The sequence below is a fragment of the Neodiprion pinetum genome, chromosome 6, assembly GCF_021155775.2.
Source record: "Neodiprion pinetum isolate iyNeoPine1 chromosome 6, iyNeoPine1.2, whole genome shotgun sequence".
Classification (NCBI taxonomy): Eukaryota; Metazoa; Arthropoda; class Insecta; order Hymenoptera; family Diprionidae; genus Neodiprion; species Neodiprion pinetum.
The window spans coordinates 23,068,912-23,091,098 of NC_060237.1; the positions used below are offsets into that span (position 1 = coordinate 23,068,912).

The window sequence follows — 22,187 nt, forward strand, 5'->3', positions numbered from 1 at the left end:
ATAATAGTCTTGATGGCTTTGACTACAAGAAAATATGTCACTGAACATCACTGTCATAACTATTATTACTGTGTTCTGCATTTCATGAACAAGAATTATGAAATTCTAAAGAAATTTCTTCCACTGATTCGTATGTTAGAGAAATTACGCAAATTGATACGGCTGAACACAGACACTGTTAGCAAATGTTTTATAATTATTCCAAAGATATAGCCGTTGAGGCAAACACCAGCAAGCTCTGAAAATCGCGGTATTTCAGGGTGCTTATTATAAGCGTATGTTATGTAATTCATCCGCAAATACTTACAATGTTTGATCGTTACATGAAGCATTACGTTGTAAGTGCGACGGGAATTTAATTCACTGCACTATCTTCAAATACGTGAGTGATTTATATGTCAGTTAAATTATGATGAAAGGATAAAACCAACTACAATGTACGTAGATAATCTAGTAAATTAGAATCAGGCATAGTTACTTGAAAAAAACTTTAATACGAATATGAGATCTAATAATATTCATGTACATATTACAATCGCAACCATTTTTTACTAGAAGTACTAAATTTGAAGCATTATAGCCACACCAGCCAGAGTCCATTTTGTAGGCTTATCTTTGCTCTTCAAATTAAACGTCCAAACGTACGTAGGACCGCGTCCTCTAGTTTTGTACACGGGACATTCATACATGTTTTTCAACTCTTGCTTGTCCTGTGTAATTGCTTTCAGAAAGAGAACTGGCATCTGTGGAAACAATTCCTTCAAGCGAGATTCTGCAATAGTACCAAGAGCAGTATCCCATCGTGCTCCTTCCATGTAAAGACTGTTCACATACGCACCTTCCCGCGGAGGGGCTCTAAAAATTATAAATGAGGTCTATACTACAATTTTCAGAGAGATTATAATGTTTCATTCGCGGACTATGGATCAGCTTTATGGTACAATATTTGGTATAACTAACGTGAATTCTTCTTTCTGTTTCTTTGTTACTTCGCAATGCAGGCACATTTTATCAAGAGGCCATTCGTTCTTACGAGCCGTTTGTTGCATAATCGCAGTTAAAAATGATTGCGGATTGAAAAATCCGGCTAACCACACTGAAGATGGAAGCTGTGAAGAAAAATTACATTATTGAGAAAACCCGACTAGTAATACAGTATCAACAAAGTCGTCAACGTTTCTGGAGTGCTCGATTGAAATAAAATAAAAAAAATGGAAACAAACTTATACTGTGTAATTGTAAAATTTTACTATCCGCAATCAAATACTAAATGTATCATCTCGAGTTCAGACGATCACTTTGGTATTCAATGCAAAGGCGTATGTAATTTATGCAATTTACGTTAAAATCAGCAGTCCAGTTTGCCAATTCCCCAACTCTGTTCATCATATCAGAAAACCAGTTTGTCAAACCCAGACTTGAAGGGTACGCACGCTTAGTCCAGCTTTGGGGAACTTGGTCCATAAAAAGGTCATTTTGCAAATTTTCCATGTCGCTATTGATTGTTAATTCACCCTGATCGATAGGTATAAAATTTCAATTAAGCAAGTAACATATTACAAAAATTATCAATCAATTATTCAATATAACTTGTAAAAGACCTATTTTTTATTACCTTCAAACCAAGCTCAAGCTCACGAAGGGATCTCCTGAGCTCTCCACAAAGTATATTCATCCGTTCACATTCTTGAAACGCTACAATAATGAACGGAGTACGATCTTCTACCTAAAATATTACTTCCAGATTAACTGCGCCATGTAAGCTCACATTTGCAGAATCACGTTTGCGTCTTTGACTCTGTTCTTACAAAGCAGGCTTATTTCACATAAATACTTACCCTGCTCATTAGTTCAGGGATGTTGAACTCTTCGGGGAGTTTATCTAATAAATCTTCTATTATACCTCTGACTTTTTCTTCACGTGACAAACCTGGACCTGAAGCTTCACCTGTATCTCTTGGCTGCATCTCCAATACTGTTCTGAACAAGGTCTCTGAAGTTGTTGTCAGGAATCCTAAAAGAATCGCGCAATTTTTTAAACAAACTGAGAGACTAAGTCAACTGAAAATCTGAAAAAGCAATATAGTATTTAAATCTCCGGGAGTAGCTAATTAAATCATGCCGGACCTATTTCTGCATTCGGATGTAAGCCATACAGAACTGGGCTCTCTGGAGGTAAATATTCATCCAAGTATTGATGATAGGTCTTGTAATCGGAATTGGGAGGCACTAAAAATCCTGGTGCCATATAAAGGTCTCCTTCTACCAATTCTGGCTGTAAATATTCAAGCAAATAGGTGCGGCACAATCTCCGATCCCAATCATCTGTGATATGACCACCGTACATGATTTCTCCAAAAAGATATCGAAGATCTTCCCAGGGTACTTTATTGTTATTTTCCAAATAATTCAGTAGGACTGAAACACTTATTGTGAGGTCGCCTACATTGAAAGGGTATGACTGTAACCGTACAAAATGAAAATTTATAGTAATTAGTCTCGTTAGGTGAAATTCCTCTCATATGTTAAATGATGAACATGTATTATTGCTTAACACAACATAATTGTATTACCCTATTCCATCCTTGGGGTCCAAACTTTCTTCGTTCTGCCACCACAGCATGGTAATAGCATAGTGCAAATAATATAGCTTTGAATTCACCTTCTTTGCTGCATGAGTCTAAAGTTTCCTGGTTGAAATTATCTAGTGCTTTGTGGATGTTAGCATGCATTCCTGTTGGAGGTTCGTTGGTAATTTTTATAGCTGACTCCAATATACCCTGAGATGTGCAAATGTATTCTAACGTGAGTAAAGTACGGTCGAAAGTTGAAATACTATTCAATCCTATTTTACGAGCCACATGAAGTATATTTATATCCATACTTGTGGTATAATGCATTCGTGAGGATCAGCCGACGGTTCAGCACTAATATACAAGCGATAATCCGGATTCGGATCTTCTGATGCTTGTTCCATTTTTTTTTCCAAACTCGCTAACCAACTTTTAACCAAATGTACATTTTGCAGAATAACCCAATGACCACTCGAGGCAGCTATATCCATAGCCTCTTCTGCTACGGGTTCCTGACCTTGACCTAACGACACATTGTGGAAATTGCGACCATCGAAGGTAAATCCAAGTTTTCTTCCCAGCTTTTCAACATCCTACATAATTTCACTATGTGAAGTATCATTTTATAGATGACTATTACGAACTGTAATCCACCTCTTTGTACTATTTAACCACCATAACTAAAATATCTCTATTATTAATTTAGTGGCATTTTTTCGAGTAAATAACTGTGCCTATATTATAATGATTAAGATTCAATGCCTGATATCACGAAATTTTCAATATTTGTATGTATACCTTCAAAGGATCAACACCTGGTGAAAGAATAAAGAAAACTGGCGTGATTGCGCTGGTTTCTTCGTAAGACTGTTCAAATGGTAGAGCTCTGGATTCAACGAATTTTGGGCCAAGCTTTTCCTCAACAAAACACCTATCATAAAGAATGTATAATAAAAGAGTAAGAAAACGTCAAATACACGCACGTGCTTGGACAACATCAAAGACTGAAACATTCTTGCCTTACTGCATAAGTCATTCTATCGATCCGCATGCATCTCATCATGCATAATCGTTGGAGAGCTGATTTGTTTTTCCACTCCTGTGGAAATTTCTCTCTTTCTGGAGTTTCAGATTCAATGAACTTTTTCCATCTCTTGGCTGCTCCTTCTATATCCTTATCAAGATTTCTAAAATCTTCCATGCCGCTCAAGAATTTTATTGCACCCCAGCTTGTGTTGTTTAAAAAATCTACTGGACTTGTTAGATTCGGAGTATATGGAAATCGTAGAAGAAAATCTAACTCAGCCTGCTGAATTTCTTTCATTTGAAGCAATATCTAAAGTCGTTGAAATAGAATGTGTAACATCTTGCACTTATTACTTGTCACGTACTACATCAATCATAACACTGTTAAAATGCCTGTAATATGACAATGAACAGAATGACATACTTGTATGGTCATTTGGCAGAGGAATATCATTTTGTCACTTTCGAATAAGCCTCGACTGGTGTACATGAAGACCATATATGTAATACTATCTATGAGTAAAGCCACGCGTTTCATAAGCACATCACATGGCTCTGCGAATTTGATTGCATTCTGGAACACCACACTAAAGGCCTTTAGTGAAAACTGGTACAGCATGTTTATTTTGTTTAAATCATTTAGAATGAAGTATAAAAGACTGGCTCTAGATGCTGCGGGTCGATACCACTCGCGAGCTTCGTCGATCTTTACTGCAGTTATTTTCGCCTCTGAGACTTTTATTTCAATCTCTGCCGCAGTTTTCTTTGTTGTCTCCAAGTTAATTACAAGGGCTGTATCACTAAGTACATTTGGGCCTGCTGATGACAATCTAAAGTAAAAGTCCATAAGTATGTCAAGTTTAATTACAGTGATAAAATACGTAGCTGATGAAAGACGTTGATATTCAGTTTCTATTTCAAGGTTGAGATGTCAATTTTCTATGCGGTAAAAAGCATTACCTCCGCAATAAATCATCTTCTAGAGATTTCAATGTAATTTTGAATGTATTCTGTTGTTTTGTCAACTCAGCCTTTGTGCTTTCCAAATCTGGGCGTTCAACTTTAACAACGTCTCCTAGAAGTTGATCTTCTAATCCATCTCTGGTGACTGTAAAGTTAATCAGAGTAGTCTGTGCCTGCATTTCTGGTTTATAATGTGGATTTGCCAATTTTGTTTGCAGTATGAGACGAAATAGTGGACTATATTCCACTTCCTTGTCTCCAATCTTGATTGCTCTGAAACATTACAAAGTTACCAGACAAAGTCCATAAGGATAGTTAGCGATATTACGATTGTATTTTATTGAATACGTTTCTATACCAGCCCCTCTTCACGTACAAAAGTTAGATGTTTTTTTACCTAAGGCTAAACAGTCTCATACCTTCCCTTCCGAATAAGAACACGTCCTAATAATGGATCGAGTACAGCATCAACTGTTTCCATAATATTTTCTAACAATACAGTATGACCAGACGCAATTGCCCATTCAATGCGGTCCAAATAGTTTCTCTGTGTTAGTCTCAATACTTTCAAATCCTCCCCATATTTCGTTTTAATCCATTTCAATCCTTGTAGCTGTGGATCAATCATCAAAGGCCATCTCGACGAATTTGTAAGTATAGTTGCATTTTCTGATGACATTCGATCAGTTGGCAACCCTAAAAAAGAATGCGAGTCAAATTTTCCCAGAATCCAATAAAGAAGGGTATTTCAATATAAGTGTATTTGGAAGTGTTTGTCTAAAGATTGACACAAATGTGTATTCTGATAGAAGATATGGAAAATACCTTCATTATTCCATTCTGCAATTTGCGCATCATCGGTCAATAGAGAAAGTGGATCAAGATCTGGCGTTCGTGGTATCGTAGGCTACTCAATATATGAAACATTAATAAAAGTTCGTGTGTTAAATGCGATTATAGCCACTACCTCTAATGTATCCAAGAATGGCAGCCAATGAATATTGATGAGATCCAATCGATACTTCTTCGTGAAACAGCCTACATACGAAATGAAAGCCGTCACCAACAACACATTTCCTGGTATGGTTTTCCCAGAATTTTTCAAACTGTGTACATGATTCAGAATATACGTTTGAGTTTTAAAAATTTCAGAGAAGGTTTTTATTATCATTAATCTATTACGAATGCTCACAAGCTTACTGTCTCAGCCCAACGAATTTTCTCAGACGCCAAACCATTCACTAATCGATTGGCCAGATCGATCGTTAGCGAGGTTGCGTCAGCTTCATCTTGACATTTCTGCTTTTCACTTAAGGCTGTATTCATTTTTTCACTAAGAGCATCCAACATTTTTTGTAACTCCTAGAAAGTTAGATATCATGGCAAATATATGAAATGAAAGATTAGAATAGAATGCGGCCAACAATAAGCTAAGCTAAAGAATGTAGCTGATATACGTGAAACTGAATTTCAAAACTAAAAGAACTAGGCCAAATAATAAGATTAGATTTCATCTTCATTTCACCTCTCATCTCTTGCAAGTTTACTCTACTAAACAAATGATTACTGCGACTCATAACAGAATACTAACAGCCAAGCGATTCCTCAACGCATTCAGTTTATCCATTGCAGCCTTAAGTTCAGCATTGGCTTGCGCAAGAGCAGCTCTCAACGGTTTGACGTTTTCATTTATATAATGAAAGACCATAATATTTTTTACCCAACTACATAAGCCAGCAGCTGCCTGAGATTTTGACGCAATAAAGTCAGGTTCAAAATCTGTAATATGAGTAAGACATCAATCACTGATTGTGAGATAAAGCTTTCACACAATCTTTTATTTTATCTATTGCATTTACCCTTATCATTTATGTAAGGCTGAATAGCTTTTACGACTTCAGGTTGAATATTTTCTTTATCGTAATTGCGTAAGTTTGATAAAAATGTATCAACTGCTCCCATCATAACTTTACAAGCTTTCCAGCTTCTGTCTTTGGGCACATTTCCTTTTGGAGAAAATAGGACAAGCACAGCCTGAGCAACATTTGCTACCGCGTCTGGCGGTGTGCCAAACGATTTTAACTCAGTTAAATTGCCCTAAAAATGTCATTGATAAAAATACTATTGTTTGTGAGAACATGTAATGCACAAATATACAAGTACTTGGCAAAGCACACCTTATTCAAAGTATCCAAAGCTGCTTCAGCCTGACGAATGGCTGGTTCTGCTCTAGCTAAATCTTCATCGCAGCGTTTCTGTTTTTCAGCAACTTTTATTTTTATTTCTGCAACATTTGCCTCTTCCTCGGTTGCTGTAACAGGATTTAACGTGAAATGATGTAACATTCATCTTAATGCAATACATCAAATGATCAGATAAAAATGTGTTATCAAATAATCTATTATTGCTCCTGGAAATACTCATTAATCGGTCTACTTTACTACAAAACTAATGTATGCAATCAATCAGGTATGTCAGAAAATATGATGTCACATACAAAAATATATTATACAAGTATCAGACTTTTTTGGCGCATATATATCAATTCATTTAATTCCATTATAAAATTTCTCATTACCAATAGCTTTTTCAACCTCGGCTTTCGTATTTTCCGCTCGTACTTCTGCCAAAATTTTATCAGCTATCTCATTTTTTTTCTTCAAGTCCACTTCTTGGACAGCCAATGTAAGTTTTAGTTCATCGGCCTATGCCGATAAAAAAAATTCCAATATTTACTGTAAGTGCAATTTTACATACACCATTTTATTACTCAACCTTTGGCACAACTTATTCGTACCTGAATAGCGCAACTAGCCAATTTGGTCAGACCGTTTTCCAAACGAACAATCATAGAATTTAGATCATACGTTTTTGAAGCTAATAACTTAGAGTACAAGGCAATTTGTTCAAGAAAAGATTTTGGCGTCGTATAGTTGTAGCGTTTTTCGTTTTGTAGATAAAGTTTCGAAGTTTCATTCACAATAGTATGTACAAATGACATAAATAGTGACACCGGTTTACGTAGATTCTGTGGAAGATCTTCGCATTCCTAGAAGATACATCAGTTTTTGGATATTTAATAACAAAGATGACTTTCTCAATTTAATCTATTTTAATTAATGTTATAATCAATCCTGTCGAAAACAAAAAAGTTAATAGATATTACTACAATCATTCAAGTTCTAATTATTTACAGAAATAAAGACGAGCATACTTGTAAAAATTTGTTGGACACTGATTCTAAAGCCTGTTGAGGCCAATCTTGGAACCAATTTATCGAAGTACAGTTGACAATAGCAGGAAATTGCCTGGCTCGTTGACGCAAAGTAGCTCCTACCGGGGAGAAGCAGAGAACACACTTCAGCTGCCTGCGAACTCGATTTATGAAGAATTTCCAACAATTTTCTCTTGTATCCATGACGCCAGATTGCCTGACCTAAATTATATGACAAAGTTGCATAGGACGAGCTCATGATGAAAAATGTCATGTTGTTTTACGAATTTGCTTATATGGCAATGTAAAGTAAGTCTCTATCTAGAATAAAATGATTTTTTAATGGTTACGCTGACCTCCCCTCGTATTCCATTTATTATATTATCTACTTCATCATCAGCAAATAAGTCAGATATTTCTCCTGAAGCCAGCATATCATTAACTACGACTAAAAAATTTTCTTGAGCAACTTGAGAATCTGTCATCAAAAATGTTATCCCGATATTCTTCAATCCCGCCTTGATATACAATACAGCTATGTCTGCTTTCAAGTCAGTCATGGAGTACCCTTTTCGAAGCTGCACTTGAAATACCTGTACGGCAATTTTCATAAGTTGTTAAACAATCAAGTTAAATCTAGATGGGAATCTAGAATTATTATTAGTTAAATCATACAAAAGCTAAAGTAACATCATGCAAAGGTACCTCAAGACCCGAAATAAACGATGCTAGACGTGATAAAGACTGCTTTCCACTCCCCCCAACTCCAACTAACAATGCATTCCCTCGGGGGGCTTCTAATATCCGATTTATCCGACATACATGGTACATAGCATCTTCAAACATGACCAAATTCATAGCTGCTATCTAAATAGTAATGATTAGTCATTCAAGACTGAAGAAAGCATTAACTGCGACTGATATCAAACGAGATATACATGCAGAAAGGACCGTACCAAATCATTGTAATTATCCAATGCATCATCTAATAACTTTGTAAGTTGTGACCATTCCTTTATAGGCATATACTTAGGGTCTCCAATACCTTCCGCAAAATGACAGTAAATCACAGGCGGATTAAATATGGTTGATTCCTCCAATTCCTGCGATATAATACTCACATTCATTATAAGCATTGAACAGAGATGAGTATAAGACAATACACGTGTTCAGCTACCGGAATGTTTTTCCTGAGAGCTTCTGTGACTAAACTATCAAAAGACTTCTTATCTTCGAAATTAATTAGTTTGTCGCAGTAAACTCGAGTTGCTTCGTGAGTATACAATCTGAGTAAACCATTCGAGAATGGTACTGCATCACCGTTGGCAAATAAAATGCCCTAAAAATAAATACAAAAGATTTTCATGGAAGCTAGTGACCTGAAATAGTTCTCGATACTACAAAGCATATCACGGTCATACTAAACTAAGAATCGTTATATTTTGGCTATCACACTATACCTGGAAAATATTGGATAAATCTCGTAAATTAAAAATGTAGTGAAACTTTATAGCTGTGGGAAGAAAGGTGGAAGACATTTTACTATGAAGATATAAAGCAGCTTCAATCAAATATTCTTCTACTTTGGCAATAGTCATATTGAACTTCTGTAGTGGGTTAGCAATATGCTGGGCTAAAATTTGACTATAGATCTGTCGCAGTGCATCTTGACCTGGAAAACTGTAAATAGAAATGACAGGCTTGTGCAGAAAAAAAATTTCTAACAATTCAATACAAGCAACAGTTACATCACTACCCGTTTGATTGCAATGTAACGTAAATAAAATAAATATTTAATAACTTAAACTCAGACAGACCTGACAGCAAATACTGCGAAATGTCTTTGAAGTCTAGGATCTATAGTGAAACTACCAGCAGTTGGATTCATACATGACACATATTGAGTATTATGAATATCTTTTAGTGTCAATTTTTCACGGTCGTACCTACAATGATAAATGTAGTACCTTTATTCAACTTTCATGTAATATTAAATACTAATAATACTACCTGTATGTACGTATTAAATTTAAGAAATCAAAATGTTATTTGGCACAGAAAATAATAATTTACCAATGAGAATAGTCCATGTGCTGACGTATCAATGTATGTGGTTGCACAGTACCATACGTGTCAACTTCTGGCATATTCATATCATCAACAAAGTATACCAAAAGTTTAGTACCCGGAGGGCCATAATTACGGCCAGTTTTTTTCTCTAACGGCTTTTCTAATATCCTCTGCAACATTTCTAAAAATTCCAGAATTATCTACATGTATGAAGTAGATATTTATATAAGTAAGAGCGGAAAGGTGATTGTCCGCAGATTGATACTCGGATAGTTGATATTTGCAAATATTATTTACACTAATTATTGAGCACTATAGCTACCTGATGTTGTGTAGAAATTGAAAGGAACATTAGAAATATTGTAATTATCAGGCAATGTGGCTAATTTTTCGGCAACGATCACACTTTTGCCAGAACCTGCACCGCCTACCAACATTACCGGCACTCGCTGCTTCATTAGCATGTCCATGAAAAACCGCAATCGAGCCGTCTCTCCCGTTGGAACTAATGTAGACTATAATATTAAATGATACACAGTAAGAATTCAATACTCACTGACAAAACATGGATCTCGAATGTATCACATTATACAGTATACTCATAGATGAAAAGAAACAAATATATTCATACCTGTAATGGCAAATCCATGTCAAGTTCAAATTGGCCGACTTTTTCACTCCAAGGTAAAAATTTCTTAGTTTCCGTATCTATAAAATAACTGAAAACAGTTCCACCTGACGGAAATTTGACTGCTTTGAATTCATTGAGCCACCATTTATTAAATTCATTTCTCCAATCAATTAATTGATCCTGAAACATTGCCGAACCGAAAGCCCAGATGCAGGCAAAAGCGAAATATATTTCATACCTGTTCAATAAAGGTAATTGCATTATACATAGGTGGGCTATATTGTTAGACTTTACGTAACTCGGTACAGCTTACCATTCCTTAGGGCAATCTGGAGGAACATTTTCTTTCACAAGTAAGCAATCAAGTAAAGTACATAACATTTGCAAGTGACATATTTCCGGTATCGGAGTAATTTTTTTGAGTTTCATTTTGGTGACCTCTAGCAAAGGCGGAATATATTTATCAAAAAGTATCACTAAATTCGCTCTCTCCGAGTTGTCTCGCGTTTCTATCCAACTCGTGACGTAGCTGGATAAGACGAGTTAAGAACATGATTATGAAAAAATTTGCTGATTACTTATAACACAATTGTATTATAATGGTTGCTGTAAGTTGAATTTCAATGATGTCACACGCTAATCAAGTTTACTTACGGATTCCATCCCAAATCTTGAGGGTTTATGTATAAAATTCCAGCTCTGGACACTGTGGCAGGTGTGGCTGTCCTGTAAGTGATACAGAGTGTTTATAAAAGAATCTAAATCATATTATCAGGACCCCAGTTTACTAAGCATTTGAAATGTTACCTCAAGTTTGAAATTTCAAATAGAAGTCGCATGTGTTTAGTCAATGTAATTCGTTCATTACTAGCCAGTGTCAAAACTTTATTATCATCCATAACAGTGTTCAGTGACTCTATCCACATAGGATCTATATCTCCGTCAAATACAATCCATTTTGGACCATCGCCAGGCATATTAGCCTGATCACGCATAAGAACTGAAAACAACCTACCATGGAAAATTGTAATGAAGAAGTTTTAATAAATAGGAAAATATAAGCTAATAATAAAGAATGGCAGATCTGGAGTTCCTACCCATCTTTCCATTCTCTGGTCGCTGGATTAATAATTCCAAAGAGTTCATCGTTAGTAACAGCCTTTGGATTCAAGTCGTTGTAGTATGGTTTACGTTTTTGATTGAAATACGTTCTATTCAGTGTCTTCCAAACTTGAGTTTTTCCTGTACCAGCAAATCCTATGATGAATACTGAATGACGCACGTTGAATAACTCCTCCAACTGGACAACCTAAAAAATAAATTTATGTTGTCGGTTCTAACTATGATACATGGCTCAAATATATCGATATTTCAATTGCTAATGGATAATACCTTCAGGACAAAACCATCCTCTGGTTGCATTTTTAAATCCAGAGCTGCGGTTTTAACCCCTTTTTCAAAATCAGGATCTCTTTTACGTGGGACATCTAGCGCCGGAAATAAATCCCCTGCAAGTGTTTCAAAGATTATTAATGAAATGAGTTAACCATCACAACTGCAGCAATTGAGTCAATTAGAAACCTTTCATTTTGTTTTTTTTTTTACATATCTACAGTTGAACGACTGTCAAATGCAGTGATATATTTTGCAATATGAGGAATAACAATGGCATTTGTAACAAACTACTCATTCGAAGTTCTCATACAGTTCTCGAGTGCTGTACTCACCAATGAGGCCCATAAATACGGGCACATCGTCAGTTACAATTTTTGGAGTATTAAAATCACGAAGTGCTCTCATCAATACTTGATCTTCAGGCATGAGTCTGTCTCCACGCTTTAACTTTCCAGCTACAACTAAGACTGACTTAATAGCACGCAATCCCCAATCATAGTGATCCTGCTTGGATAATAACTCTCGACACAAAGTATATAGCGTTATAAATTTTCGTGCCAAGAGTCGAGACTCCTGAAAACCTTCAGCTACCAGCATAATTTCACAAATAAGTTCGAAATCAGGGACCACCATAGCACAAGGCCTATCAAACAAAACGAAGAGATTCCCTTTTTATTTTTCAAGTGAAAAAAGATAAATTTATCAGCAATACTAAGAAGTAAAGCAAACTGTTGCAAAAGTATTAGCTGATCGTCTCACCTGAATAATGTCTTAAGATTTTCGGGCAATTCTGTCCTACCAGCATAGCCAGGATTCATGGTGATGAACATACCCACAGTGTCAATTAGATTCAGCTCTTCACCAAAAAATAAGAACTTTTTCTTTCTATTTTTTATGCCATCTAAGACCGATTTTACTTGAACGGCCACTACAGATAACACTTCCACAGAAATTCTGTTAAACTCATCAAAACATCCCCAGGCACCAGTTTGTGCAAGCCCTTTGTAGATACTACCGCATGACTGAAAGAATACACATGCATGCAATCCAAAATATCCTAACAATACGACAGAATTCTGAGGGATAACGATTGTGAACAATCTTAGTGTAATACTCTATACGAATATTTTCTGGGGCATAATTAGGTATTTTTATAGTCTAATGATCTGTATCCCTTTATTGGTAACTACCTTGTAATCCATTTGTTCCGAGCAATTGAAAACATACACCATTTGACCCAAGGCGCGACCCAAGTCTTTTGTTGTTTCAGTTTTTCCTGTTCCTGCTGGACCAGCAGGTGCTCCTCCCATTATCAAATGAAGAGATTGTGTCAGTGTTATGTAACACCTATCTGTGAGGGGCGTAATAACAAGGCGTGGGACATTTCCCAAATATTCATACCCGTATTGAAAGCATGCATCACAAATGTTAGCGAAACAATCTCCTAACTTATCGTCCCACCTGTTGTGAGTACAAAGTACGATTTGACTTTTCATTACATCATATTTTATGGTAGGTGCCATTCAAAACTCAATAATTCAGGCTGAACTTATATCACACCTGTGCCGCAGCTGAGATTGCCATTGAAAGCTGTACGAACTTTCTGCCTTCATTGAAATCAACTTAGCAACAACATCACGTGCGTGGACATCTATCGTACAGATAGTCATGATCTTTTGCCGATCGTTTTCACTTAAATCACCACAAAGAATTGAAATTAATAAGCTCAATTGAGTAACTTGTTTTTTTTGATAATCCTTCAAGGAGTTTTCAAATCCCTCTTCTAGTCTGGCAAAAGCCATATTCACTTCCGTTGTCCACCAAATTTGAGTACCACAAAGAGCAGGTTGTGCTTCGTAGTCAAAGATCCAACTTTCACGTGGCTTTTCATCGTAAGAAACCACAGCTCGACTGAAGTGAAAACGCACACTCTTTCTCATAGCGTCTGTTACTCGATTCAACCAGACTTCCACCTAATACATGTATTTGTATTTAAATAGGCATTTTGACTGTTTCAAATCTGACCTTTGACGACACCAATAGAGATTATGTAAATAGACGACGACCCATAGCTTTTGAAATATGAAAGAAAGCTGATTGTGTAATGTAATTGATATCATTAGTTAACCTTGCCATTACAATCACATGTTCCGTACATTTCCATGAATTCTCCGTCTTTGGCCCACATACCATTTGCAATCTTGCTGGATTTATCACTGTCAGTTTTCCACCTTAATTTTGCGACCGAGTCGTATAATTTTGTCAAGTGCTTACATACCAGCTCAGGATTATTTCCTGAATTATTATTGACAATTTAAATTCATCAGGGAATACGATTTGGCTAATTTATAAGGAAAAGTAAGAATGCAGAAAATTTCACCGTTACTGAGAATATCTAAAAGATCAGCCGGCGAAACAAAGTAAAACCTTGGATAAGCCAATCTCTTAGTTTCCAAGTAATTGGCCAGAGCTTTTTCACATAAATTCAATTGCTTCTCTATTTCTTCTAGGCGATCTAGAAGCTTCGGTTTATTAGTCGCTCGGACTATGTTCATCGTCGATAAAGTTTCTTTCAATAATTCCTAATCATCAAAAAATAGTTTGTACAATAATGACCTTTATAATTTTAGAGAGCAATGGAATTTTTATTTTTAAACTAAAAGTGGATGGAGTAAGTACTTTAAAATCTCGATCGATTTTTTCAAAACGTTTCGAATCTTCAGGCAGTTGATTACGAATATCTTCGGATCCAATGAAAATGCTTTCTAAATGCATCCATGCACGTTGGACTTCGAACCAAATATTAATCACTGCATCTGCGTTGCTTAATTTTTGTTGCCAATCACTAACTTCATCTAAAAAATATCCCACATATTTAGATCCAAGCATATTTTGGAGTTGCACCTAAAAAAATAATACAACTGGATTTTAAAGTTCTCAAAAATGTATACAGGATACAAAAATAATGAATTACCTGATTATCTTCAAGTATAACGATAGTGTCTTCACTGATCTTCAGAACATTAAGTTTGGTTCTCTCATGTATTTCCTTCTCAAATTCAAGGCCAGCCCATGTATTATGCAATTCTTTCAATGTTTTCTCCATAGCCATTTCCTTAACTGCTTTATCAACAACATTTTTAACTTCTTCTTCATATTTATGGAGTTCTAGTTTCAATAGATCATCTAGAGTCGTTTTATCATCCATTGTAAATCGTACCTATTACATATTTTCGAAGCACAAAATAGATAAGTAGAGTTCGCTATCTCGTACATTTATAGATTAAAATATACAATAATTCCAATATTCAAATTCAACTCAACAATGTGAAGAAATATATTGAGTCACCTTGGTTTCAGCCATAAGTTCTTGCCAATGTCTATCTCTTATTGCTGGATTTTGGAGCTCTGAAACCGCTCTCAATGACGACATCATGTTTCTAATCGATGCTTCTATCAGTGAGTACAGTTCCCAAGCCCTTATGTCCTTATCCAACACTGTAATATTCAGAGTAATAGTAATGCATAGTGTGTTCTTTTTATAGCCATAAATTCCGCAATAAGTCGAACTAAATAAACGTACATCTCAACTCTTTTGTAAGTTTTTTACACTCTTGATCCATCGCTTCAACATCAATCTTTTTCCAAACAGTCGTTTTCCATTCGTCTAAGCTTGTTCTGATAATGAATATGTAATCCCATATGCACTTTAGCATTTTCAGTTCTTTTCTAGCCAATTTGATATGCTTGAAGTCGGGAACTTGTTGTTCAAATATGATTGACGTTTCCGTTAGAGTTTTTAATTCATTTTCCAAAATCATAATTTCTTCATTTATGGTATTCAACTTCTCATATACATCCTGACAAGAGAAGCTGAAAAAATACCAGGGTTACATTTCTATTCATTACATGTATAAGACGAATAATCAGGTTCGTTAACAAGTTACCCAAATATCTCCTTATTGTGAAAGTTATTCAAATATCTCTGCTGCCTGAAGTCAAAGTAGCTCATACGTTTTTTTAAAAGGTCTATTTGGTGAGCTAAAAGTGGTGACACTACTTGTTTCACTTGCGTAGATAGTTTCTTAATTGTTGCCCATAATTCAGGCAATTCTATAAGCGCGTGATACGTAGTATCGTTAAACTCGACATCGTACAGTTTCAAAAGATCAATAGTTTCCTGTTAAATTGAATATCAAGACAGAATGAAATACATTTTCAAAACTAATACTGGCCATCGTAGAAAAACTACAAATTTAACATATCTTGTGTAATAACATATATCCGCTAACTAGTAAATGTAATACCTTGCAAGGAACAAACATATCGTCGATCTCATACTGCCGTTCCCTTACTTCTTTCAAGTAATAAATAGTTTGTAGCAGGTCGTCATAGTCATCTTCTAAGACTGGTTGAGTAAATCTGGTATAGGCTGCATTTAGGAATTCCGATAAACCTAACAAACTTGTAGTAGGAATCAATAAGAATAGTTAGCAAAATTTGATGACATCCTTATGATTATCATCAAAGTGTCTCTCAACTCACTCATTGTTTACTCGATTCATCAAGTATATCTTAAACAAGTTGGCCCACTTGCAAATAGTGTTAAGTAGGGCTTGCTTGAAGGGCTTCACATCAACTCGAAACCAGCGGTAGAATACTTTTTCATTTGTAATTTGATCACATACTTTATAAAGATTCATAAAGTAGTCTATTTCCCTCTTAAAGTCACTTAATTCTGGCTTTTTTTCCTTGATAAATTCAGATAAATTTTCAGGTGTTTGCATAACTAGTGCCTTTTCTTCTTCAGTAAGGTTTCGAGAAAAACGCAGAAATAAGTCCAAATATTCTTGACGGTCGTCCATCCACAGCCAATAATATGGTTCAAATTCCTAGTAAATATTATATTACTTAAAGCCTATAGGAGCAGTAACATCAACAAATTACATTGGTTCGAAACATGTAACAAGACTCTTACCACTGTGTACTCCATAGCTTGTGCAAGTGCCAATTTCACTCGATTACATGTTTCCTCCAACATAAATATTATACCTTCTTCTTCTGCCATATCGAACTTGAAATTGATAAAATATTACAATAGAATGAGTAACGCTTGAAACCTCAATAATATTCCATATACTAATGTTGCAAACTAGATGTTGATGGAAACGACATAGAATCAAAAATATGTAACCAGACAGCACAACCATGATTCTTCAAATGGAATTAGCGAAATATAATGTACCCCATAATGCTCACGCTCCTCAGCTTTTTGAGAATCAATACGTGGTATCAGTGTCCCCATTTTCATCATATCGAACATTAATTCTTCATAAAAGACGTAAAAACCTTTTGGATTTTCAAGTTCAAGAGGTGGTTGAAAATTAATGTCGGGAACTTGTAACTGAAGTTGCACTTCAAACAGAGGCCAGATATTTGCCTCAGGATCCGTCTCATCAAGTATGTAACATATGCTGAAATTGTTATGCACAATTACATAAGACAATTACATTAAATAGATTTTATTACTGCAAGCTAGTAAATGTCTATACCTTGTAGAGACAGCCTGTATTAGCCCCTTAGATACTAAGTCATCGATATATGTAACATATGGCGCCCATTTCTCTTGATCCTCGTCACTGAGTGCAGCACGTTTCGCTATTGCGTCTTCTTTTTTTTGATCTTCCGAGAGAAGTGGTTCAGAATCTCCATCTTTGTCCTTTTTCTTGTCGTCTCCTTTCCCAGCAATTTGTTCAGCACTTCTTTCAGTGGCGCTTGAATTTTTAAATTTATTCTCAAGTGAGGAAGTTAATAATATCAAATTTTTGGGTGTCTTTCAGAATACATTTCAGTTATTTTTTCCTTTTGAATACAAAACAGTATAAATTTGATATCCACAAACCACTTAGCGTATTTTTATAAACTTACCCTGATTTGACAATACTTTTTCGCGACTTTTCTCTACCTGGAACTCCTTCGGTTCCTTCAGCTCCTTCACCGTCTATTACACTCTCACCTTCAGGTACTCCATCAGGTCCATTTTCTTGTTTACCGTCAGCTTTAACTGTAATATAATCACCGCTTTGACATGTGATCTTTATGTGTACATAATGAAAGATATATCGATATTGCATAGTATCAATACCTTGTTCGAGTTCAGAATCGTCTCTAGCATATTCAGACTCAGGTAAAAGATCAAAAAATAAACAGTAATTCTCATCTAAGACACGATCAATTTCTGCAGCAGCAGCTGCTATGTCTGCAAATCGTTTTTCAAAGCGTTCTTCTCTTTCCCCTAATGCAAGTAAGTTTTCATCTTTCAGATCCTTGCGATCTAAAACTGGCATCATCGCCCAGGAGTAAATCAGTTTCTTAAGTTTTGCAACATTCTCTTGAGCTCGAAATACACGAGTATGCAATTTTTTCACAAAATAAAGTAGCGTTTCAATATACTCTGGGACCTCTAAAAAGATAAATGATATAATATAATAATTTTGTACAAAAAATAATTAAAATGCATAGTTCTAGATTATGTACGTTACACTCGTTACAATAAAAGATGCAGAGATTATTCTCACAAAATTGTTGTTATCTAAGACAGGATATGAAATAGAATATAATTTAAGTGTTTCATTTATACCAGGAGAATTCCAGTTGTAGTTCTGTTGACCTTTGTCTATTAATGCATCAATATTGTCAATTTCTTCTTTTAATAAATCAAACTCCACAGGGCTACTAAAACTTCTTATTCTATTATACCTGTATGAATAATAGCCACAGAGATGAGTAATAAAAAGTGCATACATATTATGATAATTATAAATATAATGAGTATATTGAATGCATGTACTAACCAATTTATAATAAGATTCAAGTTGTAATTGCTCTGAAAGAAATACTGAGTTCTGGAGAATAAATCCATGGCTTCAGCTGGCAGATCTGCCCTTTGCATGATTGTCATATAACGAGTCTCTCGTAGGACTGCTACTAATTCCGTAGAAAAATTCAACTCCAACAATTTATCCTCTAGAATAGTGAGCAGAGTTTTAGCCAAGTTTATCATACAAGTTTCTGGAACTGTTGTTGCCCATTCCTCAAATATCGCTTGATCTGCAGCGTCCAGTAAAGCCTTGCAAAATCCAATTACTCATTATTTGTCGTTTGAATACCTACTCTATTGCATATTATTTTTACTATATTATGGTTCGATCGAAATTATAATATACTGACATAATATGCTCAATCTTACCTCCAATTCTTCGTGTTTATTTTTAAGCTCACGAGCACTTTGACTAGCTAATAATGGATGGTCAATAAGTGTTGTGCATTCTATTGGATATTCAATTCTATGTTTAAGTTTCAATAGACAGCACAAAGCTCCAGCAACTGGAGGAAAGTATTGATCAACATGCATGTAACCAGTTTTTTTTCGTCTTTCAAAGTTTTCATCAAATAATACCTAAAAATATGATATGATATAATTGGCATGGACATCAGAAAAAGAATACCCTTTCTGAGGGAGACTCAATGACATGCAAATAATAAAATTTGTGGAAGAAAATCAATTTTCAATACTCACCTTAACAGTGTCCATATGCACATGTATTTCTGAGAATAGTCTTTCGTAATTGGGCCACAATTGCGAAAGAATAATGGGTCTTAGGGCAACAGGTCCCATAATCCAAACCAATTTAAACATGCTTTCAACGTTGTGACATTCAAGAAATGCTTGGTCAAACACGCTAGCCAATCTTCTGTCAAATTCTTCTACCTTGAAGAAAGAAAAAAACACATTATATCTTGGCTTAATTCAGATTTTTTCTACCAGGTATTCTCTGAAAATACTTACTGTGTTAACATTAAGAGTCTAATATTCAAAGTCATTGTCAATATTCATCATTAAAACACTAAAAAATCATTATAACTTGCATATACCTTTTTTAAAAAAATTTTCATATCTCCAGTGAAGCCAGTATCTTCCGGTATCAAAATCTCATACTGCACACCAGAAAATTCACTGTGGATCTTCATAAATTCTTCGTATACGTCATAAGCACTTGCACACAATACTTTCCCCTTTAGTCCGGAAATCTCTATTCTTTCCAACTTTGAATATTCTTGAGAAATTTCAAACAACACCTAGTTATACAAACATGATTTAATTGAATAATCATTTCAGCATAAATCTCATCATTTATGTGACGGATGTGTAAGTTCTTGTATTTTGGTAATTTTTTAAATTCCAGGCTGTGAGATACCTTGATTTCTTTCAATCGTTCACAGAAAGCAAATAATCTTCTGAAAACAAGCTTCTGATGAAACGTCCACAAAATTGGTTCTGCTGGTGGTTTAAAATAACTTTCTACTTTCTCACGAAAACTTTCAAACGTGTCTACGTAATTCCCGATTATTGCAATCGTTCGCACTATTTTTTTCAAATTGTCATCTATGTCACCTTGAAAAAGTGACGTAGGATCTAATGATCGGCTAGCCTGTGAATGCGTTGATTATAAACCGCGATTATGAATATCAATTCTCAATTGTTTCCAAACAATTATAATTATTGCTATTTAGGATGACATGTAAATATTTCAGAAACGCTATCGACTTACCGTAGCTATTAACAGATTTGAAACTTCACTCAACAATGTAATGATCCGAGTTGTGGTACAATAATATCTTGAGTTAGCCCAAGTTAGACAAATGCAATGCCACATAGGTTTTAGTTTTGGCTCTATATCGTTAAAGTCCATGCTTTCAATTTGATCAAAGTAAGACTGCAGCGGCTTGAGATATAAACAAACATCACGGGCTTCTATTACAGCTACAAATCAGAATTAAGCGATGTTAATATAGGATTATTTGAAAATAAATGAATAATGTAATATCTTTTAAACTGTGATTCTTTTCAGTATTTCTGAAGACCAAAATCATACCAGCGACCACATTTTTAAACAGCGTCTTGAAGCATGGCAAATAAGGACTCTCGGTTAATTCCAATAAGGACACCATCTTTTTCACCCGAGGGTCCCGCATTTGATCGTAGATAGATTCTATATTTTTTAGTCTCAAGCTCCAGAAGTCAATTTCTACACAGAAAAATTAAGATTAGGTTAAAATAGATCATTAAAATATGGTATCGAGCCATGAAACATTAGTGCATTAGTATTTTACCAGCATTGGGCAGGGGGTGATTATTATTATTGAATGCGAGAGTACTCTCCTCGCTGAGAATGTCATTAATTTGCGTAGCCCATTTGATAACTATGCCTTCGATATCACTTTTCAATTGTAAATCGACCTGTTCTCCGGCAGTTTGCTGCACTAGCCATTCTGCTTCAAAGATTCGTTCTACTCCCATTGGCATTGGTAAGAGCGTTTGCCCTGTCATTTTTCCACGAGCCTATATTATTCGCCATAGATATATACAAAAATTATTTCAACGTGAAGAGCAATTAATATACACATCATGAATACCTGGCAGATTAAACTTCGAAGATTATACACGTGTTTCTTTACATCTTCACCGACTATAGCCGGCCATCCAACGTGGTTATTCGGATTTGATAATATTGGAACATATACCTATTCAGAACATGTTTTATTTTACTTTGCAGCAGCTGATCAATTACGGAATTGAAAAACCGTCAAGATATCAGAAGAACTGTAATATCCTACCTCCTCAACTAACACCGCCAGTTCTTCGATAGGCTTGGGTGCCATATCACCAATAATAAGCTCGTCTCTATAGTTCTTTTCAGTAATTTTTATTGGATTCCTCTTGATAAAATACGAGGACTTCACTTTACTTCCTGGTTGGATACCAAGAAATGGTATCAAAACACCAGAGGTTGCAACTTGCATTATTAAAATCTTTTCAGTTGTAGTGTTAAAAAACCTTAGAACAAGTTCCTGGAAAGAAATAAAAAAGTAATTAACAAAACTCTGAATTAAGATGCATGAAAATTCCACTGATTCTATTATGTAAAAACACCATAAACTTACTTTGAGGTCTTCATTTGCTACCATTTTACCCCATTTATCTTGTTTCACTTTACTAGATCGGATCAAATATTGTAATAAAAATTCTAGTCGGTCATCTTCTTCCTTCCTTTCCTCATCTTTCTTGTCCCCCATACTTTGATTATTTAATTTTTATAATTGACCATCTATTATAAAACTGTACTATTTATTTAATAGCATATTGCAAATTGAGGTGACATCACCATTGAACAATTGCACTGCTATGATCTTATTATGTTTCATTGTACCTATTCATCGTGGAAGGATTTACATATTGCACATAATGTACAGC

At 35.2% G+C, this 22,187-nt stretch overlaps 1 protein-coding gene across 1 annotated transcript; it reads right to left on the minus strand.

Annotated features, from left to right (window-relative positions):
- Nucleotides 1-474: 474 nt before the first annotated feature.
- LOC124222325 (dynein beta chain, ciliary) lies at nt 475-22,147 on the minus strand. Its single transcript, XM_046633145.2, has 66 exons — nt 21,878-22,147; nt 21,551-21,784; nt 21,350-21,457; nt 21,047-21,275; nt 20,809-20,961; nt 20,485-20,696; nt 20,131-20,364; nt 19,808-20,011; nt 19,452-19,643; nt 19,122-19,331; nt 18,727-19,001; nt 18,513-18,631; nt 18,018-18,335; nt 17,801-17,936; nt 17,425-17,646; nt 17,118-17,346; nt 16,851-16,946; nt 16,418-16,764; nt 16,180-16,336; nt 15,820-16,052; nt 15,456-15,745; nt 15,222-15,370; nt 14,847-15,092; nt 14,552-14,776; nt 14,253-14,454; nt 14,001-14,167; nt 13,433-13,845; nt 13,063-13,333; nt 12,632-12,894; nt 12,205-12,515; nt 11,870-11,985; nt 11,575-11,786; nt 11,285-11,488; nt 11,132-11,203; nt 10,791-11,006; nt 10,478-10,715; nt 10,169-10,361; nt 9,850-10,027; nt 9,594-9,722; nt 9,237-9,456; nt 8,954-9,115; nt 8,733-8,879; nt 8,482-8,643; nt 8,133-8,369; nt 7,777-7,998; nt 7,360-7,611; nt 7,141-7,267; nt 6,740-6,873; nt 6,422-6,659; nt 6,154-6,341; nt 5,755-5,924; nt 5,530-5,668; nt 5,388-5,469; nt 4,982-5,258; nt 4,560-4,835; nt 4,024-4,429; nt 3,593-3,909; nt 3,372-3,504; nt 2,885-3,166; nt 2,574-2,780; nt 2,128-2,461; nt 1,839-2,014; nt 1,616-1,726; nt 1,342-1,515; nt 961-1,109; nt 475-855 (listed from the first exon to the last, which is right to left on the minus strand). The coding sequence occupies exons 1-66, from the start codon at nt 22,007-22,009 to the stop codon at nt 561-563; spliced, it is 13,752 nt and encodes a 4,583-aa protein (XP_046489101.1). The 5' UTR covers nt 22,010-22,147; the 3' UTR covers nt 475-560.
- Between the last annotated feature and the right edge of the window lie 40 nt (nt 22,148-22,187).

Excerpts from the sequence above, each read along its gene's own strand:
- LOC124222325 (XM_046633145.2), bottom strand. The coding sequence starts at position 22,009 with ATGGGGGACAAGAAAGATGAGGAAAGGAAGGAAGAAGATGACCGACTA. Across the intron at positions 17,647-17,800 it reads AAAAGTATTGTCAAATCAGG|CGCCACTGAAAGAAGTGCTG; the intron begins GTAAGTTTATAA and ends TAAAAATTCAAG. Across the intron at positions 8,370-8,481 it reads CGTTTATTTCGGGTCTTGAG|GTATTTCAAGTGCAGCTTCG; the intron begins GTACCTTTGCAT and ends ATTGCCGTACAG.